The following is a 20,325-nucleotide window of genomic DNA, read 5'->3' on the forward strand; positions in this document are numbered from 1 at the left end:
ACTTAAGGAGGTGGAGCCCCTGCCTATCACACTGGTAGGCAAGGTTAATTGCATCAAAGTGAATGTGTTGCCAAGATTCCAATATCTTTTCCAAACATTGCCTGTGCCGTTGCCCCAGGGTTTCTTCAAACAGTTATCACATATGGTTAGGAGGTTTCTTTGGAATGGTATGGTACCAAGGGTCTCTATGGAAAAATTAACATGGGACTATAGTCTGGGTGGATTGAGATTGCCGGACTTAAAAAAAATTATCGGGCGGCTCAGTCGAGATACACTGCCTCCCTTTTTCAGGGAGGAGATGTACCATCTTGGGCACAAATTGATCTGCACCTGGTGGGCGAAAAGATAGCAGAGGATTTTATTTATAAATGGGACATTAAATTGTTGACAGGGAAGAAGTGCAGCCTCATATTAAAACAAGTGATTAGCATCTTGGCCAAAATCAACCAGTATTTGGATATTAAGATGGGGCTGTCACCAAAAACAGCCTGGACTCCGAATAAATTAAAACCACTTACAGTGGGTAACAAGATTCTGGAAATCTGGCTATGTAATGGAGTCAGGTGTATAGAGGACTGTTATGAGCAAGGGCAATTAATGTCGTTTGAACAGCTTAAAAATAAATATGATTTACCGTATAAAACATTCTACTGCTATCTTCAAATAAGGTCTTTTCTATGGGAAGTATCAGGTCTGGTATGGTCCTACCTCATTGCAGTAGCATCGAGGCCCTGATTCAAAGGGGGATCAGCAAGAAATTTATTTCAACTGTTCTAGTCAGAGGGACCCAAACCGGGCCTTCATAGGTCGAGAGAAAGATGGAAATCGGACTTGGGTATTACAATTGATGAGAGGTGCTGGTCCGACCTGTGCCAGGAAAGTATGACCATGGTCATTAATGCAAGGTATGGGCTGGACCATTATAACCTTTTGCACCAGCTGTACATAACGCCGCAAAAAAATCAACAGATCAAAGCCAGAACTCCTGGAAAAATGCTTCAGGTGTGGTGTTGCAGCTGGGACTTTTGTACATGCAACCTGGTCGTGTGCCAAGGTGAGGCCCTTTTGGGTGGATCTAAGCCAAGTCCTGGAAAAAATTATAGGTAAACAGTTCCCTCAGGACCCAGAGGTGTTCCTGCTGGGGAATATAATGGACATAAGGCTGACAATGAAGCTGTCCAAATTTCAAATCCAGTTTGTGTTAATCGCATTGGCAGTGGCCAGGAAGTGCATTGCGGTGACCTGGAAGTCCAACTCTTTCTTGGTATCGAGCGACGGAAGAAGGAAATGCAAAGTTGCGTTCTCCTAGAGAAAATAACTTACAATCTGAGAAACAAGTACAGCACCTTTCGGAAGATTTGGAAGCCATACATGCACAACATAGGAGTGTGGAAGTGATTGTTCTACCATTACCTGCTGCAGCTCCCTCTCTTCCGCACTGATCCCGATCAAGGAAAGTCAAGAATGAGCACCGACCCAGAAGCCGCCCATTGAGCCGTGATGGTCCCTGTTTCTTTTCTCCTTTCTCTTTATTATTTGTATTCTTATTCATTTCCTTAATGTTACTGTTTGTTATTGTTATCGACATTGTAGCATGAACGAATTGTTTAGTTTTATAGGTGGGGGGAGGGGTGGACAATGACACAGGCTTGTATATATAATCATAGAGAAAAGGAATATATGTACATGTATAGGAGATTGTGAACTGCCATTGTTGGCAGATCGCAGTATATGACAAGCCTGTGTGAAAAAATATAAATAAAATATTCAAAAAAAACCCCACAGTTTATCTAGGTTGGCAGCGAAACCTCAAGACCAATCATGCTGAGCTCTGGCACAACTAAGGGCTGTGTGGTCAGCCAGTACAGTTCACAATGCTAACTCACAACTGCACTACCAGATTCAATTCCAACAGAATCGCCAAATTTACGGATGATACAACAGTAATGAGTCAGCTTACGATGGGGAAGTTGAAAGGCTCAAAAAAAATATGGTGCAAAAACAACAAACCAAGTCTCAATATGGAGAAGACAAAGGAGATGATTGTGTTCAGGAGGACAGAGGTCTTCCATTCTCCACTACACTTCAACGGTTCTGTCAAGGATAGAGTGGAGAGTACAAAGTTCCTCAGCGTGCATTCAAAGGATGACCCATCCTGGTCTCAACATCTCCTCATTAGTCAGGAAGGTGCAGCAGTGCTGCACCTCCCAAGGAGGCTGAGAGAGGCCAAGGCTACCAGTCCCCATCTTGACAACCTTTTACAGGAGCACAACTGAGAGGGTCCTGTCTGGCTGCAGGTGTGATCGCTGCAAAGCATCAGGACTGAAGTCTATACCAAAGATCATCAAAACAGTCAAGGAGATCACTAGGGTCTCCCTTTCCTCTATAGATGACATGTACTGAGACCATTGTCTATCGAAATGGGGCTCAATCAATTATGGAAGACTCCTTCCATCCAGCACACAGCATCTTCAACCCACTACCATCAGGAAGGTGGTACAGGAAGATCAAAATCAAGACTGCCAGACGAGGGAATAACTTCTTCCCACAGGTTGCAAGACTGGTACAGTATCCTGTGACAGTGAATGTCATATCAAATATATAACAATATTGATTTTGGTGATGTCATATTTCTGTATTGCGTCTTTTGTGTGCGCACTGGTCTGGAGAGATGGCGGTTTCATCGGGTTATACATGTACAATAAGATGGTAATAAACTTGACCTTGAAGTGTATCACACCATCAGTGTAGCAAAGGCACTCTATAAAAGCATCGTCAAACAAAAGTCACAACCAAGGTTAAGCTGAACAAATACTTACTTTTCTTTTAAAAAAAAGGTGAATCAGAAAATATGGAGAGGGAAGGGTGCATAGAGATCTCTCCACTCTCAATCTCTCAGCATTAGTAGGTGGAGAGATCGGAGAGTTAGTCATAGTCATTCAACACAGAAGCAGGCCCTTCATCCGACTGAGTCTGGACAATCAAGCGCCCAATTCACACCAATCCTATTATGTTCTTCTCACCTGTCCAACGTTCAGATTTGTTGTCAGAGAACATACATGACATCACATACAACCCTGAGAATCTTTCTCCTACAGCCAGGAGAAATTTCTGTCAGTAGTGCAAAAAAACTGTACTCAAAATAGGAAGTGTTTAATTGGGGAAAGGCTAATGACAATGGCATTTTGCAGGAATTCATTGAATTGGATAGACATTTTCAGGGAAATTAACAGTAGAAATGTGGAGGCAGAAAAAGGACAGTGGGATAAAGAAGCCATGGCTAATAAAAGTGAAGAATTAAGTGGAAGGAGGCAGCATGCTCAAGGTTAAGGAAGCAAAAATCAGACAGGGTTCGTGAGAATTACAATGTAGCTTGGGAGGTAGCTTAGAAAAGGACATAAGGTGGCCTTGGCAAACAGGATCAAGGAGACTCTCATTTGGTGTTCTAAATGTACGTGAAAAAAGAATGATAGAGGGTAGGACCACTCAGGAATGGAGAATATGACTGGAGGCAGAGAAGGTCATAATGAATACTTTGCTTCAGTGTTTACTGGGAGTGGGACCTTGATGAGTGCAAGGTCAGTGTAGATCCGGCAAATGTACTGGAGTAATCCCTATGCCATCGGTGCTCTGTGATTAGTAAAGGATTGCTTAATGGGGTATGTGGGTGGAAAGAATAAGTTTGAAAGCCACTGTTTTAATCGTACCTAATTGACTTGTTACGTGCACAACTCCAAAGGAAATGGGTCAATGACAATTTTTCCTCGAGCAAAATATTCAGTAACAATTGGGTCTAGAGCAGTGATTCTCAACCTTCCCTTCCCATTCACATCCTACTTTAAGCAATCCCTCACTAATCACAGAGCATAGAGATTAAAGTGGGATGTGAGTGGAAAGAAAAAGGTTGAGAACCACTGACGTAGAGGTTAAGAAAGTGATAGTGTTGGAGCTACTGAAAAACTTTCAGATAGATGTCCCCAGAACTGGATGGGACACATGCCAGATTTCTTTGGGAAGTGAGGGAAGATGATCTTTGCTTCCTCTCTAGCCATAGGAATAGTATCGAAGGTTTGGAGGATGGCAAATATTGGTAAAAAAAGGCAATAGGGAGAATCCTTAGAATTATAAACTAGCAAGTCTTGTATAAGCATATTGACATTAGGGAAGCATAACGTTACTAGAGATAATACTCAGCATGGCTTTGCGAGGTTCTGTCTGACGAGCCTAATTGAGTTTTTCCAGAAGGTGACAAAAGAAATTGAAGGTAGGGCAATGAAACCAGCAAGACTTGTATGAGCATATTGACATTAGGGAAGCATAACGTTACTAGAGATAATACTCAGCATGGCTTTGCGAGGTTCTGCTCTCACGAGCCGAACTGAGTTTTTCCAGAAGGTGACAAAAGAAATTGAAGGTAGGGCAATGGATGTGGTGTATCTATGACATTTGACACATTTCCCCATTGTAGGCTCATGCAGAAAGTTATGAGGCATGGGATTCATGGAACTTTGACTGTATGGATTCAGAATTGGCTTGTTCACAGAAAGCAGAGAGTGGTGATTGATGGAGCACATTCTACTCCAGATCAGTGATTTGTGGTGTTCATCAGGGCTCTGTTCTGGGACCCCTACTCTGCAGAATCTTAGGTCCTAGTCTATAGATCCCTCGTTTGTCATGCAGGTTGATAAGGTGGCTAAGAAGACATGCTATGATCTAGTCTTGGAATTAAGTTTAAGATACTGATGTAGTGCGACAAAAAGGTTAGACCCACACTCAGAATATTATGATCAGTTCTGGATACATCATTATAGAAAGGATGTGGAAGTTTTAGACTGCAGAGATAAACTCGGATGCTGCCTGGATTGGAAAAACATCTTCTGAGGAAAGGCAGAGGTAGGGCTTTTCTCTTTGAAGCAACAGAGGATGAAAGTTACCCTTAGAGGTGAGAAACATAGGGTGGACAGTGAGCACCTTTTCCCCCGGGGCAGCAATGGCCAATACCACAGGACATCTGTTTACACTTGGTAAAGGAAAGTCTAAGGGACACGTCAGAGGTAGTTTTTCTTTTACTCAGAGTGGTGAGTGCCTAGAATGCACAGCTGGGAGTGGTGGTGGAGGCTGTTACAACAAGAACATTTAAAAAGACTCAGAGACATAGGGTCATGGGCTGAGGGAAAGAAAGCTTGATTGACGAAGAGCAACCATTTTCAACGGGGGCTGTACAGCCCCTCCTGGGGGCCAAAGCACATTTAAGGGAAATCAAAATATTTTTAATGCAATTGAACTAGAGAAGGAACCAACTAAATTTGACAGGGAAGGGGGCCCATACACTTTGAGCAGAGCCTAAGGGGGCCATAGACAAAAAGAGGTTGAGAATGGCTGATTTAGAGGCTTTATACATTGGCACAACATTGTGGGCTAAAGGGCCTGTACTGTTCCATGTTCTAGTTCTTGGCACACCACCTTTCAAAGACATGGATACCATATACATTGGCACAACATTGTGGGCTAAAGGGCCTGTACTGTTCCATGTTCTAGTTCTTGGCACACCACCTTTCAAAGACATGGATAGCATGCAACAAAAGTTCACTTATGACAACACCTTGAATGAGACTTTACAGTTGCAAAGTAAAGTTTTAAAACTGGAAGCTTTAATATGAGATTAGGAGGGGAACTTTACACAAAGTCTCAAAATAATGCAAGATCAGTTCCCCTGGTTGCCATATTGGGGGATAAGTAGCATTGATTACAACCACTCTCATTGCACAAGTCCAAACAAAACACTTCTCACATTCTGAACACCAAATGGTTACTTGTGGCCTAAATACTCTGCCTCAAAAACATGTCACTTACTTTCCACATTTCTTGCAAGGGAAGATGTTTTCTTGAGTTTGCTTGCCAACCTTGTTTGAATCACCCAACTGTGCACGAACATTCCTGGATGAGATATGGGGTGCCCCCACAGTTGCTGGAGGCTGGCGTGGTCTGTAGTTGCATCGATATGTAGGGTCATGATTCTTACGCAGGTGAACATCTTGGACCTGCTTCAAGGGAAAGAGAAATCAGAGATACGACTCTCCCAGAAGTACGAAGAGAGCTTGTTTTACATAGCTCTTTACACAGCCTCGAACAGCTTTTTAATTATAAATGTTAAAACAAAACAGTTACTCAAGCACTTTCTCATGGATGCTTCCTGCTATTTAAATAATATGTGTATTTACAGGGCAAATAAATGCTTTTTTTTAAAAAAAAAAGCATTTTTTTCTTTAACAGCAAACAAAATCTTGGATCTTAAATATGTAGGCACAGATTCTCACATACAACAACATGATAACAATCCATTAAGAATTTTGCTGGCCAAAGGATTAATTAGCCAAACATTTAAGTCAATGGTTCTCAACCTTTTTCTTTCCACTCACATACCACTTTACCTATTCCTTATGCCATAGGTGCTCTGTGATTAGTAAGGGATTGCTTAAGGTGGTATATGGGTGGAAAGAAAATGTTTGAAAACCACGGTTTTAATTGTCCCTAATTGACTCGTTATGTGCATGGTTTCAGAACTCCAGAGGAAATGGGCCAATGTCCATTTTTCTTAAGCAAAATATTTCAGAAACAATTGGGTCAAGAGCAGTGATTCTCAACCTTCCCTTCCCATTCACATCCCACCTTAAGCAATCTCTGACTAATCACAGAGCATCAATGGCATAGGTGGAATGTGAGTTTAGGGGGGCAGTTTGAAAACCACTGCTCTAGACTCAGAGGCAACCATTTACCTATGATGTTCAAAGCTACACAAGAGAACTTGAGATACACTGTTCCAAGTTGTGATAGGAGCACACACTTCGGAGGCTGGTGGATAAACTGTCCTCATTGGGTCTTAACATCCCTCTGTGCACTGAATCCTGGACTTTTTGACCAAAGACCCCAGTCAATCGAGGTTAGGAACAATATCTCAAGACCCATCATGCTGAAATCTAGCAAACCTCAGGGGTGTGTTCAACCCACTACTGTTCACACTGCTGACTTATGACTGCACTTCCAGATTCAGTTCAAACAGAATCAAGTTTGTGGAATATACAATAGTAGTTGGCCTTATTACAAAACAATGTCAAGTTGGTTTAGACAAGATGTTGGGAGGCTCGCAAAATTATGCGAGAACAACAGGATCTCAACATGGACAAAGCAAAGGAGAGGACTGTAAACTTCAGGAGGATGAAGGTCGACCCCTTTCCACTACACATCAACAGCTCCATCACGGAGAGCAAAAAGTTCCTTGGTCTGCATATAACAGACAATAATATCCTGAACCCACAACACCTCATTAGTGAGGATGGCGCGGCAGTGCCTACGCTTCCTAAGGAGGTGGACGAGCTCAAGATTAAGACCCCAACTTGACAAACTGTAAAGAAGCACAATGGAAAGTCTCTTGTCTGGTATGATAGCTGCAAAGCTTCGGACCAGAAGTCAATGCAAAGAGAATCATTAAAATGGCTGAGAAGATCAATGGGGTCTCTTTTACCTCTATTGATGACATTCACCAAGAGCGTTGCTTAAAAATGGATCAAAGAATTATTGAGGACCCCTACCATCCATCACACTGTATATCTGGCCCACTACCATCAGGGAGGATGTACAGGAGTATCAAAATCAGAACTTGCCTGTGCTACCAAGGAAAGTAGAGAGGGGTGTTGAGACAGGAGCCAAGAAAATTTTCGACGTGATTTTAGCTCCTGCCTCCGCCACCCGTCCCTAGATTCCTTGGGAGCACTTAGCAACTGGACGTCCTCTGGCCCAATCAGTAATGGAAGCCATTCAGCCCTCAAATGATGTTCCCTCATTTGTCAGATTGTGATGGGCGAGTATTTTTTATTGCTCTGCAAGGTACACAACTTCCCATGGAAACTTGTAACAACAAATGAGCACCTTCGCTCTGTCCACTACAACAGCAAGGACCTCCCAGTGCCCTACCTCTCCAATTCCACACTCCAATGATATATCTGTCCACCGTCTCGTATACTGCCAGGTTGAGGCCAGCCATAAATTGAAGGAACTGCACAATGCTGGGGAAACTCAGCGTACTTTAGAAAAAGCAAAGATAAAGATACACACCCGACGTTTCAGGTCAGAGTCCTTCATCAACACCTTGTATTCAGCCTCAGCAGTCTCTAACCAGATGGCATCAACATTGACCTCCAATCTCCGTTAACTCCCTCTCCCCCGTCTCTCGCTTTCCCTCAACCCTCCACCTTCCTCCAGCTCCCCACTCCCTTCCTCGACCTATCAAAGAGCAATCTTTCTCAGCCCCCTGGACCCTGATTCTTGGCACACCTGAAGCAGGATGCAGGCCTGAGGTATTGACTGCCTTTTACTCTATATGGTTGCCAATGACCTGCTGAGTTCACAAAATACAGTTTAATCACAATGATCAAATGAGGAAAAGACCATCAACCCAAGAGGTTAATTCAGTTTCTCTTTCAATAGATGCTCATGACCTGCTCAGTATTGTGCGTTTTCTGTTTTTAAATTAAAATTTTCAGCGTCTGCAGTATTACAAGCAACACTCTACTAATCAAAGAACCCATAATTAATAAATGACATCCAATGATCTGTAACACAATGAAAACAGATTAGCAGTTAATTAAGAGCCTCTGGTATCTCATGCTGCAACTCATAAGTAACCAATTAACCTGTGCCTGCTAGGTCCTATTCATTCCCCATAAACTTCACCTGAGTTAGGATCAGTTTCTTGTGATTGGGTTTGTATTCCTCCTTTTCTTCTTCATCATCCTCCTCCTCCTCTTTCTCTTCATCTTGTTTAACCTCCTTTTTCACCTCCTCCGACAAATCATTCTTAAAATCTGCCGCAAGAGGTGTCCGAGTTTTACGACGGAGTGAATCCTGCCAAAAAAAGTGCACTCTGAGTAAAATATGCAAGTTTTAGATGTGCAGAGGGATCTTTACTCTGACCAAATATCCAGTTCATCATCGATACCACCTACTTCAACTATCTGCATCAATCCATCTCGATTCCCCCCCCCCCAATCTCAATCCTGAACCCCTGAACAGCTTCCCATTTTTGATGAAGCCCACTTAAATGGAACAGCATTCTTTAGAATTACTACCAGAAAACTGAGCTAATCCACAATTCTGTTCCATTCAAGTCCTGCTCACCAACCATTCAATGCTTGTGGACCTACATTGGATCTTGGGTCCTTTAATTTTAACAGCTTATTTTAAAATTCATACCTTTGTTACAACTCCCTCCTGTGGTCCTCCCCTCTTGGTGTCATAAGCCTGATAAAGGGAATGAAGATCAAGTTTCCTAATTCTAGTTAACTGAACATCTTTGATTTCCTCTGACCACCATTTATTCCGACCACAAGCTCTGCAAATTCCTCCATAAATCACAAAATACCTGTATAATTTCCTTTCTTCTTTGCTCAATCACACAGTAATATTTTGCATTTATAATTAAAATATATTTCTATAACATTGAAAGACCTAATACAAATGCAAAATACTATGATTTGAGTAAGTGGTTGTCTTGACAACAGTACCTCGTCAGAAGATGTCTTCAAGGTAGACGAGGTATTTTTTTTTTAAATGTTATTTATTGAATCATGTTGCACATGTTGAAACATAGAATTAATGAATAAAACTTAAAGAACGATACACAAATTACATACATGATATTTTAAAACTAATCCCCTACAACCCCCTACCGCCCTTCCCTAACCCACCCACCCAAAAGAAGAAAGAAGGAAAAAGGAGATCACCCAAAACATCAGTTAATTACCATGGTCTGGAGTTACACCACTACTGTGCAGCGAGGTGATTTAATAATTCAACCCCATATAATCCAAATACGGGGTCCAAGTTTTACGATAAAAAAAATAATTTTCACATAAATTATGTTACCTTTTCCAATGGAATACAAGACCTCAACTCCATACGCCATCTCTGAATACTCAAATCAGTCTCATTTTTCCAAGTAATTGCCAAACATTTTCTAGCCACAGCTAAAGCCAATTTCAGAAAAGCAATTTGAAATCTATTTAATTTTAATTCTACACTAATTCTCTTAATATTACCCAACTAAAGGATCTAAAGACAATTTTACTTTCAAAATAGCTTCTAAAAATTCCTTAAGTCTATTCCAAAAAGGTTTCACTGTTTCACATGACCAAGTAAAATGTAAAAAAGAACTCACTTCCTTATGGCATCTAAAATATAAATATACTCTGGAATTCGCTATTGCCATCCTAGAAAAACAGTGCAGGCTGTCCACTCTAATATATGGCCCTCATAATCTATTCACCTCTATTAATCCTCTGTCACCCCAAAGAGGAAAACCCTAGCCAAAATAAATATAAAAAATCTGGTGGCCCTATTTGGCAAGAAGCAGAGATTTCAACCCTGGTGTCTTAGTCAACATTTACCTCTTGGCCAAGAAGATTACCTGATTATTACTGCTCTGCTATTTATGGGACAATGCTCTGAGGGAAGTATATGCCCTGTCTTTTACCACATGAGCTCACTGACTGCAGGGTGGTTTGGGACATCCAGAGATTAAGCTGTGTTAATACAATTTTTTTTTTAAAAGTACTGTATAAATGGAAAAATTCAGATCATAGTTTGTTCACGCACTTTAATATCAAGATCCAAAGGTAACTTGTTGGTTCATTGCTATGCAGACTAAAGTCTTTGTAGCTAGTTAGCACCTTTACTCATTAGCTCATGAAAAGAACCCACTGACATGCACCAGTCCACATCCACATGCAACAAGATCTGAAGAATATCCTGATCACCTTTCTGTCGACTGTACTTGGCTCTTCCACAGTCTTATTGTCAGTTGCAGAAGTGTCACCAAATATCAGCATTCCATTCTTGCCAATTTTGACCTGCTTTTTGTAAGTATAGTAAAACTCTACGCACTGGGCCACTGTCTTTGTTTTCACCTATTAAACGGAAAGATAGAATTTAATGAATTTCACAGTGCTAATTTGTCCTTCCCATCTCCTTGAAAGTTAATGCTGTTCCCTTGCTATTTCTAGTTTAATAAGCACCCAACACCCTTTTCAAAGTTTCTATGAATATACTTCCCCTAATCGGGGCAGCACAGTTAGCCTAGCAGTTAGCAGCACCCTCTACAGCCCCAGCGATCGGAACTGGGGTTCAAATCCTGCGCTGTCAGGAGGTTGTACACTCTTCCCATGTCTGCGTTGGTTTTCCCTGGGGGCTCTGATTTCCTCCCACCATTCAAAACATACTGGGGGTGTAGGTTAATTGGATTTAAATTGGGTGGCAAGGACTTGTAGGCTAAAATGGACTGCTACCATGCTGTTGGTCTAAATTGTAAAAAAAAAACCTTCCCAGCAATGCATTCCAGATCAGTGGTGGGAAAAAAATCCCTCGCATCACCTCCAAACCTTTTCTCAATCATTGTCATGCAGTCTGTCCCCTTTATCCAGCTTGCCAATAGGAACACAATCAAATGCAATAAATCTGAACCACCCACTTAACAATGCTGGAATATTGAATACATAATGATGAGCTGGAAGGACTCAGCAGGCCAGTCCATTTGGGTCACCTCCAACTTCTCTTTATTTACTCCCAAACCTTCTCTGGTCCAGTAAAACATACCCAATCTGTTCCAAAATCTCCATAACTGAACTCTTTATTGCAATCACTTCTGAGTAAATTTCCCCTCAACATTCCCATTCCAGCAGCTTCTTTTTGGCATGTTGAACACTGGACCTTACCAGCTTCTGAACAAGGAAGAAATCCTTTTTGTGTGTCGCCAGCCCTTTATTAAACATCGCCTTCTCTCGATACATCCACTTATCCGACCCTGTGGATCATAGCACGAGAATTAGGCATGCTGATTAATGTTTTTGAATGGCACGAGCTGCTCAATACAGGGTTATGGAAGAGCTGGCTTACAAAAATCTGACAATGCAAATTATCAGACATTTTTTCCATTATTATTCCCTTTTAATATTACCATCTTTAAGATGTTTCATCGTATTTTTTAGCAATTTGTCACACTATATAGTCAATTTGTTTAATTATAGGTAGTATTAGTGTGGATATTCGATTAAATTAAAGAATTGTAAAGTTGTACATTGACCAATACAATATGGGTAACTGTAGATGTTTCTGACACAGATAAATTAGCTCACGGACAGGAATGAAACCAGGGAATGGTCTGTATATGGCTACACTCTTTGACTCTCACATCTGTCACTGTTCAATGTGCCACTGGATCATGCCTGACCCAACCTTAGTTCTGACAGTTCCTGCTTCTGTGGTGCCAAGTGGGGGGTGGGGCCTAACATTTCATTTTGTTCACTTGTCATTCTCCTCTCCTGGAAAAAAATGGGTATAGGGCCAGGCCAACTGACACACTCAACAGTAACAAGACATTCAGGGCATTTTTCCTCAGATGCTGAATCCTCTCTAAATTCAGCTCCCTTGTCTCTACAAAATCCTCACTCTTTCAACATTGGTCTCTTGTATGGCCAGTTGTAATCATTCCATCTCTGGTAGGCTCTGAAGTATCTTCACAAAACCTTTCTACCCTTCTTTTTAACAAGCCTCTTTATCGAAGATTTGATTATCAAAGTTACTTCTCTTTACGTCCCATTCAATGCCTTGGAACGGTCAGTACCTTAAGCTGTTATGTTTGTTGTGTGCGAGGGGGACATCCATGACATCAGGAACTGAATTGTGTCTTCTCTCATTCATTTCTGGTACTTTCCCAGGGAAAGGTGAGGGGGCTATATTCATGGGATAATTATCTGCACAACCTCAGGACCTCAGGATGTCCCAAAGCCATTTCTTCAGAAGAAATCATGTTGTATTATAATCTACCCACAGACAGCAATGAAACAATGACCAGATGATCTGTTAGTGTGTTGGTTCAGGGTGAGAATTAGTCAAAACACCAGGTACAAATCCTCTGTTCTTCCAGTAACACCCACGCATGTTTAAGATCTCTTTTGGTAATCTGCTGAGAAGACAGACAAAATCTTTGTACACCATTGGACTTCAAGCTGTGACCTTCAGACTGAAGCGGGATGACTCACTGAACCATAGCTGACTACTCCCCAACTGGTGTGGTCTGTTGTCAAGGTGTTGAAGGCTGTTGTGAGAGGCAGCAACACTGTCTGCTTCAGGGGCAATTCTGTCCCTGCACCAAGAGTTCACCTCCAAGTCATAGGTGTGTATTGTAGTCTCACTCAATATTCTCTTAGCTGGTCGCAAAAGGAAGAGTGCAAAAGTAAGCAAGTAGCAATTCAGGAAGTTAAAAACTCCACCTACCTGCGTAGTGGTAATTGATCAGTGCCCTGCACCTGCTCCGTGGACTCCGCCTAATAAGCAGCATGTTCAGGGCTGCCTAATAGGGACAAAAACCAACAGAAGTGAAGAGAGCAAATAGAAATATGCAACAAGGCAAGCTTGATATGTGGTAGCTGAAAGAGAATAAAGATTGCTCACCAAAATATTGCCTTTAGCCTCGTGCAGACAGTGCAAAGTGAGCTCCTGGTTCGTACCTCCGCCTGGCAAAATATTGGAGCAGGCCACAGCCATCAGATCCTCCACTGCAAGGCAAACCAAACAAGAGCATGAACAAGTTAGAAGGAGGGAGGACACAATCTTCAAAGATCTCGTTGTTCCCTCGTACAGACACCTCAATGAGTCCCCGTTTCCTTACCATTTTGTAAAGATGATGGATCATTGGTCAGATGCCAACCTATCATGTACTGAGAGCAGGGAGTGCCCCCCCCCACCCCCGCCCCCGAAGGGTTCTTCTGCAAATGGTTATATTTAAAATCCTGCGACCTTTGGGTCTGAGCCCAAGATGGTGTGTCTCTGCTCTGCAGCAGCCTTGAGGAGTTGAAGATTCTGAGGGAGAAGTGGACTAGCGCAGGGCATCAGTAACGGGGAGAACAACTCCTGTTGAGAAGGGGAAACAAAAGAGATGACCCCCAAGGATGGTGACCACAGTGGTGGCCAACAAGGGTTTCTGCGGCTGAAGGACTTACACAGGTGGTGAGCTGTTGACAATTTGCAGGCGAGAAACCCACACAGGCCGCAGGTGAACTGAGATCAAAGGGCTCGCACAGGCATGAGAACCAGGTTTTGGAACTGAGAGTATGTAGAGGGGCTCCCAAAAGGTCCTGAGCTCTGAAGCCTTTCTCATCTTGTAGAAGTTTTGGATCTGGTCTTGGGATGTGGATGGTTTGAATTGACTGGAGTCTTGAGTGCTGCAGGAACTGTGGGAGCACTGGAGGCGAATTCATAGACACTCAGCGACTCAGAGGGGATTCTCTTTAGCTTCTCTTTGCAAGGGCCCTGGGCAATGCTAATGGTGGATCCTTGTCTGCCTATGGCAGATAAAGGCAATTTTGTGTAATACTGGATTGCTGTTTTACTACATGACCATCTGAGAGAGCGAGGTACAGAGTGGAAACAGGACCTTCAGTCTGCAGAGTCCACATCAACCACCAGCCACCCATTTACACTTGTTGTTTGATCCCATTTTTCATTCACCCTGTGTACTCATCAATTCCCCTCACTCACCAGGGAAAATTTATAGCAGCCAATTAACCTACAAATCTGGACATCTCTGAGCACCTGGATTTAAACCTGCAAGGCCCCATGGAGAGCAAGTACACTCATCAGATCGGGAGAAAACCCAGGTCCTTGGCACCAAGAGGCAGTGGCCCTGCTAACTGTGCTGGGAAGAGAAGCCAGGTAATGGGCTTGCCCACATCGCTCCCTATTTACACAGTTTACAGAGGATGATACTGGCCATCAATTAGAAAAGTAGCTGATCTTTGCACATATCCAATAAAGTGATGCCAATCATAGTGTGCATGTTGGAAGCATCAAACTCAGCCCTCATTCGAAACTGTATTTCCATAATGTAGTAAAGTGCCCCAAGGCATTTCACAAAAAAAATATACATCTTACAAAGGAAACCTGACCCTGGGAAAATGGATACATCATTAAGTAGATATTAAAGAAGTTAGGTGAAAAATTCCAGAATTTAGGCCCTAGGCAGCCAAATACATGGCCATCAATGGAGCAGAGTCAACCTGGGAATGATGGTCAAGCGGCTGGGAATGATGGTCAAGCGGCTGGGAATGATGGTCAAGTGGCTGGGAATGATGGTCAAGCGGCTGGGAATGATGGTCAAGCGGCTGGGAATGATGGTCAAGCGGCTGGGAATGATGGTCAAGCGGCTGGGAATGATGGTCAAGCGGCTGGGAATGATGGTCAAGCGGCTGGGAATGATGGTCAAGCGGCTGGGAATGATGGTCAAGCGGCTGGGAATGATGGTCAAGCGGCTGGGAATGATGGTCAAGCGGCTGGGAATGATGGTCAAGCGGCTGGGAATGATGGTCAAGTGGCTGGGAATGATGGTCAAGCGGCTGGGAATGATGGTCAAGTGGCTGGGAATGATGGTCAAGTGGCTGGGAATGGAGCATTAACATGACATGAATGCAAAAAAAAAAAGGATGAGTGAACATCCCGGTCCCAATTGCTGGAGCTGAAAAGGCATTGCGTCAACCGCTACTCCAACTGTGGCACAACGCCATTTTGTGAAACACAGGAAAATATTTATGACCGTCAAGCAACATACTCAATACGACAATGAATACTGATAACACTATCAGCCACAAGTTGGACTCTACTCAAGCTGCATTTACTCCAGAAACAGAGACTCAAAGCTCAAGAACAAAGGCAACTCACAGCTAGAACTGCAGCATCACTGAACAAAAGCAGTTATTCCTCTGATAAAATGTAGGCAGTGCAGGTCTGTTCTACAATATACATCACCCTCAAAATTAATCCCAATTTCTTATACCATACAACTTCCAATTCTCCAAAATCCTCAATTATCCAAATAGAAAAAAAAGATAAATGAGGATATCCAAAACAAATCAGAAATCCTCATTTATCTGAAATATTTTTTCGGAGCCAAACTGACCAGGAACATCGGGCTCCTGGCACCAGCCTCAGTGATTGGCAATGGCCAGCATTTTCTTGGTGAAATTAAACAATATTTTAATGCTTAAATAGCCTTCTCTTGTTGTTTGCCATTGTATAAAAACTGTTACAAGAGATTTGCTGTTGCTCCTAGACTGTTTTTAAAAAAATGACCAGTTGTCCGAAAGAAAAAAACGATTATCCGACATAGACGTAAATAATTGGAGCTGTACTGTAGTAGTATGACCTGAAAGATGGATCGACAATAATCTCCTTTCTGCTATGATCTATGGCATCATAACGTACAAATATTTCACAAATTTGTTCCCTTAAAACATTTCCAAAGTGATTAAGTTCTCACTTCTTTGTTGGTCAAGCTGATTGTTTTTACGACTCTCCCAGGGTTTGAAGACCAGATCAGCATGGTTGGCGTCTAAGGCAGACAAAGACCTGTCGTGCAGCTTGGGTATTTCCGCCTGGTACTGGGGGCCGATATTGATCCGCCTGAGGAAGAATAGGACAAGGTGACGCAGTGTGACGCCTTCTCACCAACCCCCAGTTCCATCAACAATATAACTGAACAAAGATAGATTTAAAATCCTACATTGTACATTTAGAGCATGCAGCTCGGGGAAATTATAATCTGAGAAAAGTCAGATGTGACCAGGAGAAAAGCTACAAATTTTTTTATTTTTGCTTTTTATTATTTAAATGGTTTCAGGAAGGAAATCTAACATGCTAATATAGTTCCACACCAACTCCCCCACCTCCCAGCATTTCCCTCTTTCGGCATCTCAAGGAAATCTTTTACTCTATCAAGCACGCAGGCAAATGGGACTAACTCAGTGAAGCACCTTGGCTGACAAGGACAAGTTAGGCCAAAGGGCTTGTAATAAATATAACTCAATATCAAGTACAAATGCTACGTTATAATACAGCACTGCTGAAGAGACTATTGATGCATGCTTAAAACTCCAGTATCAAATACATTCAGCAAGGGTCTCTGACTTCGCCCATCCTTTCTTGAGGTGAACTCTTTAACTTTTTATCCCCACCCCCCATGGGCCACCTTTCACACAATCCTCGGGGGCAAGTTTCAGTTGGCTACTTGAAAATGGAAGGGAACCAAGGCCGAGCCGAGCACTGTCTGTGCACGTTTTCTCACGGCAGAGGTGAATGGTCAGCAATACCATGGACAAGCCACGAAGGTAAAGCTGTAACAAGACATCCACCGTCTAACCCAAGTCTGCTCAGATTTGTGGAAGCCTGCACCTTCTTGGCTTATTGCTGCTTGGGTAACTGTTTCTCATTCTGCCTGTGCTACACCACACAAAAACACCCCACCCCTTTTATTACTTACGGTTCAATGCTTGCAGGAGTGGCTTCATTCATGAGGGGCAAGACTGGGGGAGGGGTATCAGCACTGTCTGGAAAACAGAAAAAAAGTATTACAATAACATTAGAAAGGGCGAGCTTTGGAAGCCTTGTGCTTCCAATGACTGGAGTGGGCATGGGAACAAACATGTTCCAAACCTTATACCCCATCATTTGTTCGCCCAAGCAGCAGTCAAAAACTGATTCACATTTAGGTCTGTCCTTCCAAACTTTTACATCTGCCTCCTCTTAAACAGCCACAAAATTTCTGTGTGCTCCAATACCAGTGGTTGTACAACTTTCCGCTTGTCATCTCTGCACCGAGTGTTCAATATGAAGGAACAGGTCAGAGACTCCGCAACTTACTTCCTTCCCCATTCTTTTTCCCCTTAACCAAATGTCTGATTACCCACCCCAAAGTTTGACACTTCATTTTTGGCCCTTGAAAGATGCAATGCAAGTTACTTGTCGAGCACTGGAAATCAAGGATGTAAGTAATGAAACTTTGGAGTTTAGTATCATGTGAATCGCCCAAGACAATAAACAAGAAGGTATTCCCTTGCTGAAACTGTTCAGTCCATACAGCTGTGGGGATTACAATTTGTGGATTACAATTTGAGAGAGCGAGCGCGAGAGTGAGCGCGAGAGTGAGCGCGAGAGCGAGCGCGAGAGCGAGCGCGAGAGAGAGCGCGAGAGAGAGCGCGAGAAAGAGAGAGCGTGAGTGCGCACAATGGGATCACTGTCAAAGGTCCCTATATCATTTGAGCTTTTAATTTTCTGGATAAACTACCAAATGGTGTTCTCTATCCATTTGCAAGTGTACCAAGGTAATGAAAAACTCAAGGATTTTGCAGGTTAACATCAACATGGTACAGCAGAAGGGCAATAGTAAATTGTAGCGTCATAAGTCATGGAATAAATCAAAAGAGTAGACAATGTTACAGATCAAAGTACAATAAAACAGCACAAGGCATCATCGTATACTGATGAGAGGTCCTTTCAAGAGCCTAATAGCAGGAAAGCAGCTGCCCTTGAATTTAGAAGTGCACACTTTCAAACCCAGCATCTACTGCTAGGGAGGGGAGAGAAGTGAATGTGGCTGGGATGGGATGTGCCCTTTAATGTAGCGGCTGCTTTTCCAAGACAACAGGAGCTGAAGTCGATGGAGGGAGGTTGGTTTGCATGATGGCGCGAGTTGCGTTTACAACTCTGCAGTTACTTGGGGTCTTGAGCAGAGCAGTTGCCATACCATGCTGTGGTGCATCAATACAGCATTTTTACAGAGAAGATGGAAGAGAGTAAGATGGAAGGATAATAAGAAAGAGGCAGAATGGAGAGGGGAGATAGTTAGCAGACAGGATATAAAAGTTCCGGTCAACATGTTCCTGAAATTCCAATAGTCACGAGAACAAGCCTCTTCTCCAAAAGCACAAGGTTGAACAAGTACATGCACAGTTTATTGCTGAAGGAAAGGTTAAAAATCAACTGAACTTACTTGATCGGCTTAAGCAGAATTTGGGTGTAGACCTTGGGGTGACTGGTTGGGATGAGTTGGTTGAAGCTGACAAGATAGCATTGAAGTAAAGTCCTGAGCCCTCCCGCATGGGGCTGAGAATGGGTGGAGGGGTGTAGGGTGGTGGTTGAAAGTTCCTGTCCACAGGGTGCTCAGGCAGTCTGACTGGCGAGCGTAGATTGCTCTGGTAGAGAATACCAGGTGGGTAAGTGATGACAGAAACATGGTTGTGGGGTTTAGGTGGAATGAAGAGGGGCTCCGGCCTGGGGCGGCGTTTTAGTTTGGCTGTCAAGTTCATTTGATCTCTGGAGTGTTCAATCTCCTACAAAAACAAACATTTCATTTATACATGCAAATTTAATGCAAGTGTGACACAGTAGTGACTGGAAGGTATAAACTTTTTAAATGGTTCATATTGTCCAAGTTTGTATTGATAAAGCTCTCATAAAAATGGCTAATCCTTTATCCAACCATGTTGTCTTGTTACAAAGCTGTGCAAGTGTTCAATCCCTGAGCAGAACCATTTCATTGTTGCTTCACATGCTTATTACAAGGGTTACCTCTGCCTGATCCCACTCAACCTACCAACTAGCAGGTGCTGACATTCTGTTAAATATTTGTTCACAGGGTGCGGTCATCACTGGCAAAGCTAGCACTGGTTGTCCATCCCTTAGTGATGAGCTGAGGCTGTTAAGAGTTGCCCACACATGTGAGCAAGGACCACACCTTTCCTTTCCTCAACTCATTTTTGCAACTTTTGGTGGTTTCACAATTACTATTTTGTGACCGACAATTTAAAAGAAAATCCACCAAATCCAACTTCATCTTTAATGTTGAATTGACATAGCTAACACAAGTTGTCTTGTTGTACCAGAGTCAAGATGGGGTGGGGGTAAGGAAATCAGGGTGGTGTTAACCCAGAAACACTACGCAATAACCCAACAAGAAAGTGTAGTGGTGACATCCTCACAGCTAGAATTAGCTGTCTGATACTCAACAGCAAGGCTTCCACATACCTTGCGAAATGACCCCAAGGGTTACAGGCCCTTCCAGCCCACGAGCCCAAGCCCTTCAAACACACCAATCAGCCTACAATCCCTGTATGTTTTTGAATGGTGAGAGGAAACAGGAGCACCAGGAGGAAACCTACACAGACACAGGGAGAACATACAAGCGCCTTACAACAGCACCGAATTCGAACCCGGTCACTGGAACTGTAATAGTGTTGCGCTAACTGCTACACCAACTATGCCAGCAGAAAATGTCATCAGATAAAAGATCAACTAGAAATAGCCATTCAAAAATCCTGTTGATCTGAAAAAAAATTAAAAGTGCCAAGATCATAATAAACTCCTTTGTTGGAACAACTAGGCAACAGTGCCTAGCCTTTTATCCAGGATTCCGAACACCAGCAACTTCCAAACACCGGCACTTTT

The 20,325-nt window shown here is 42.8% G+C and overlaps 1 protein-coding gene across 4 annotated transcripts in view; it reads right to left on the reverse strand.

The window, feature by feature from the left end:
• Positions 1–20,325, reverse strand: part of mideasb (mitotic deacetylase associated SANT domain protein b) — an 80,488-nt gene that overhangs the window by 18,103 nt on the left and 42,060 nt on the right. For all 4 annotated transcript variants that reach the window (XM_069917312.1, XM_069917313.1, XM_069917311.1 and 1 more), the window contains exons 4-12: positions 18,872–19,211; positions 17,363–17,429; positions 16,364–16,506; positions 13,504–13,607; positions 13,327–13,402; positions 11,766–11,854; positions 10,812–10,961; positions 8,731–8,901; positions 5,854–6,041 (exon numbers count right to left, since the gene is read on the reverse strand). In XM_069917312.1, the coding sequence (XP_069773413.1) occupies positions 5,854–6,041; positions 8,731–8,901; positions 10,812–10,961; positions 11,766–11,854; positions 13,327–13,402; positions 13,504–13,607; positions 16,364–16,506; positions 17,363–17,429; positions 18,872–19,211 (1,328 nt within the window). The remainder of the gene's footprint in view (positions 1–5,853; positions 6,042–8,730; positions 8,902–10,811; positions 10,962–11,765; positions 11,855–13,326; positions 13,403–13,503; positions 13,608–16,363; positions 16,507–17,362; positions 17,430–18,871; positions 19,212–20,325) is intronic.

Source organism: Narcine bancroftii, chromosome 2 (genome assembly GCF_036971445.1).
Source record: "Narcine bancroftii isolate sNarBan1 chromosome 2, sNarBan1.hap1, whole genome shotgun sequence".
In the NCBI taxonomy this organism is placed as follows: Eukaryota; Metazoa; Chordata; class Chondrichthyes; order Torpediniformes; family Narcinidae; genus Narcine; species Narcine bancroftii.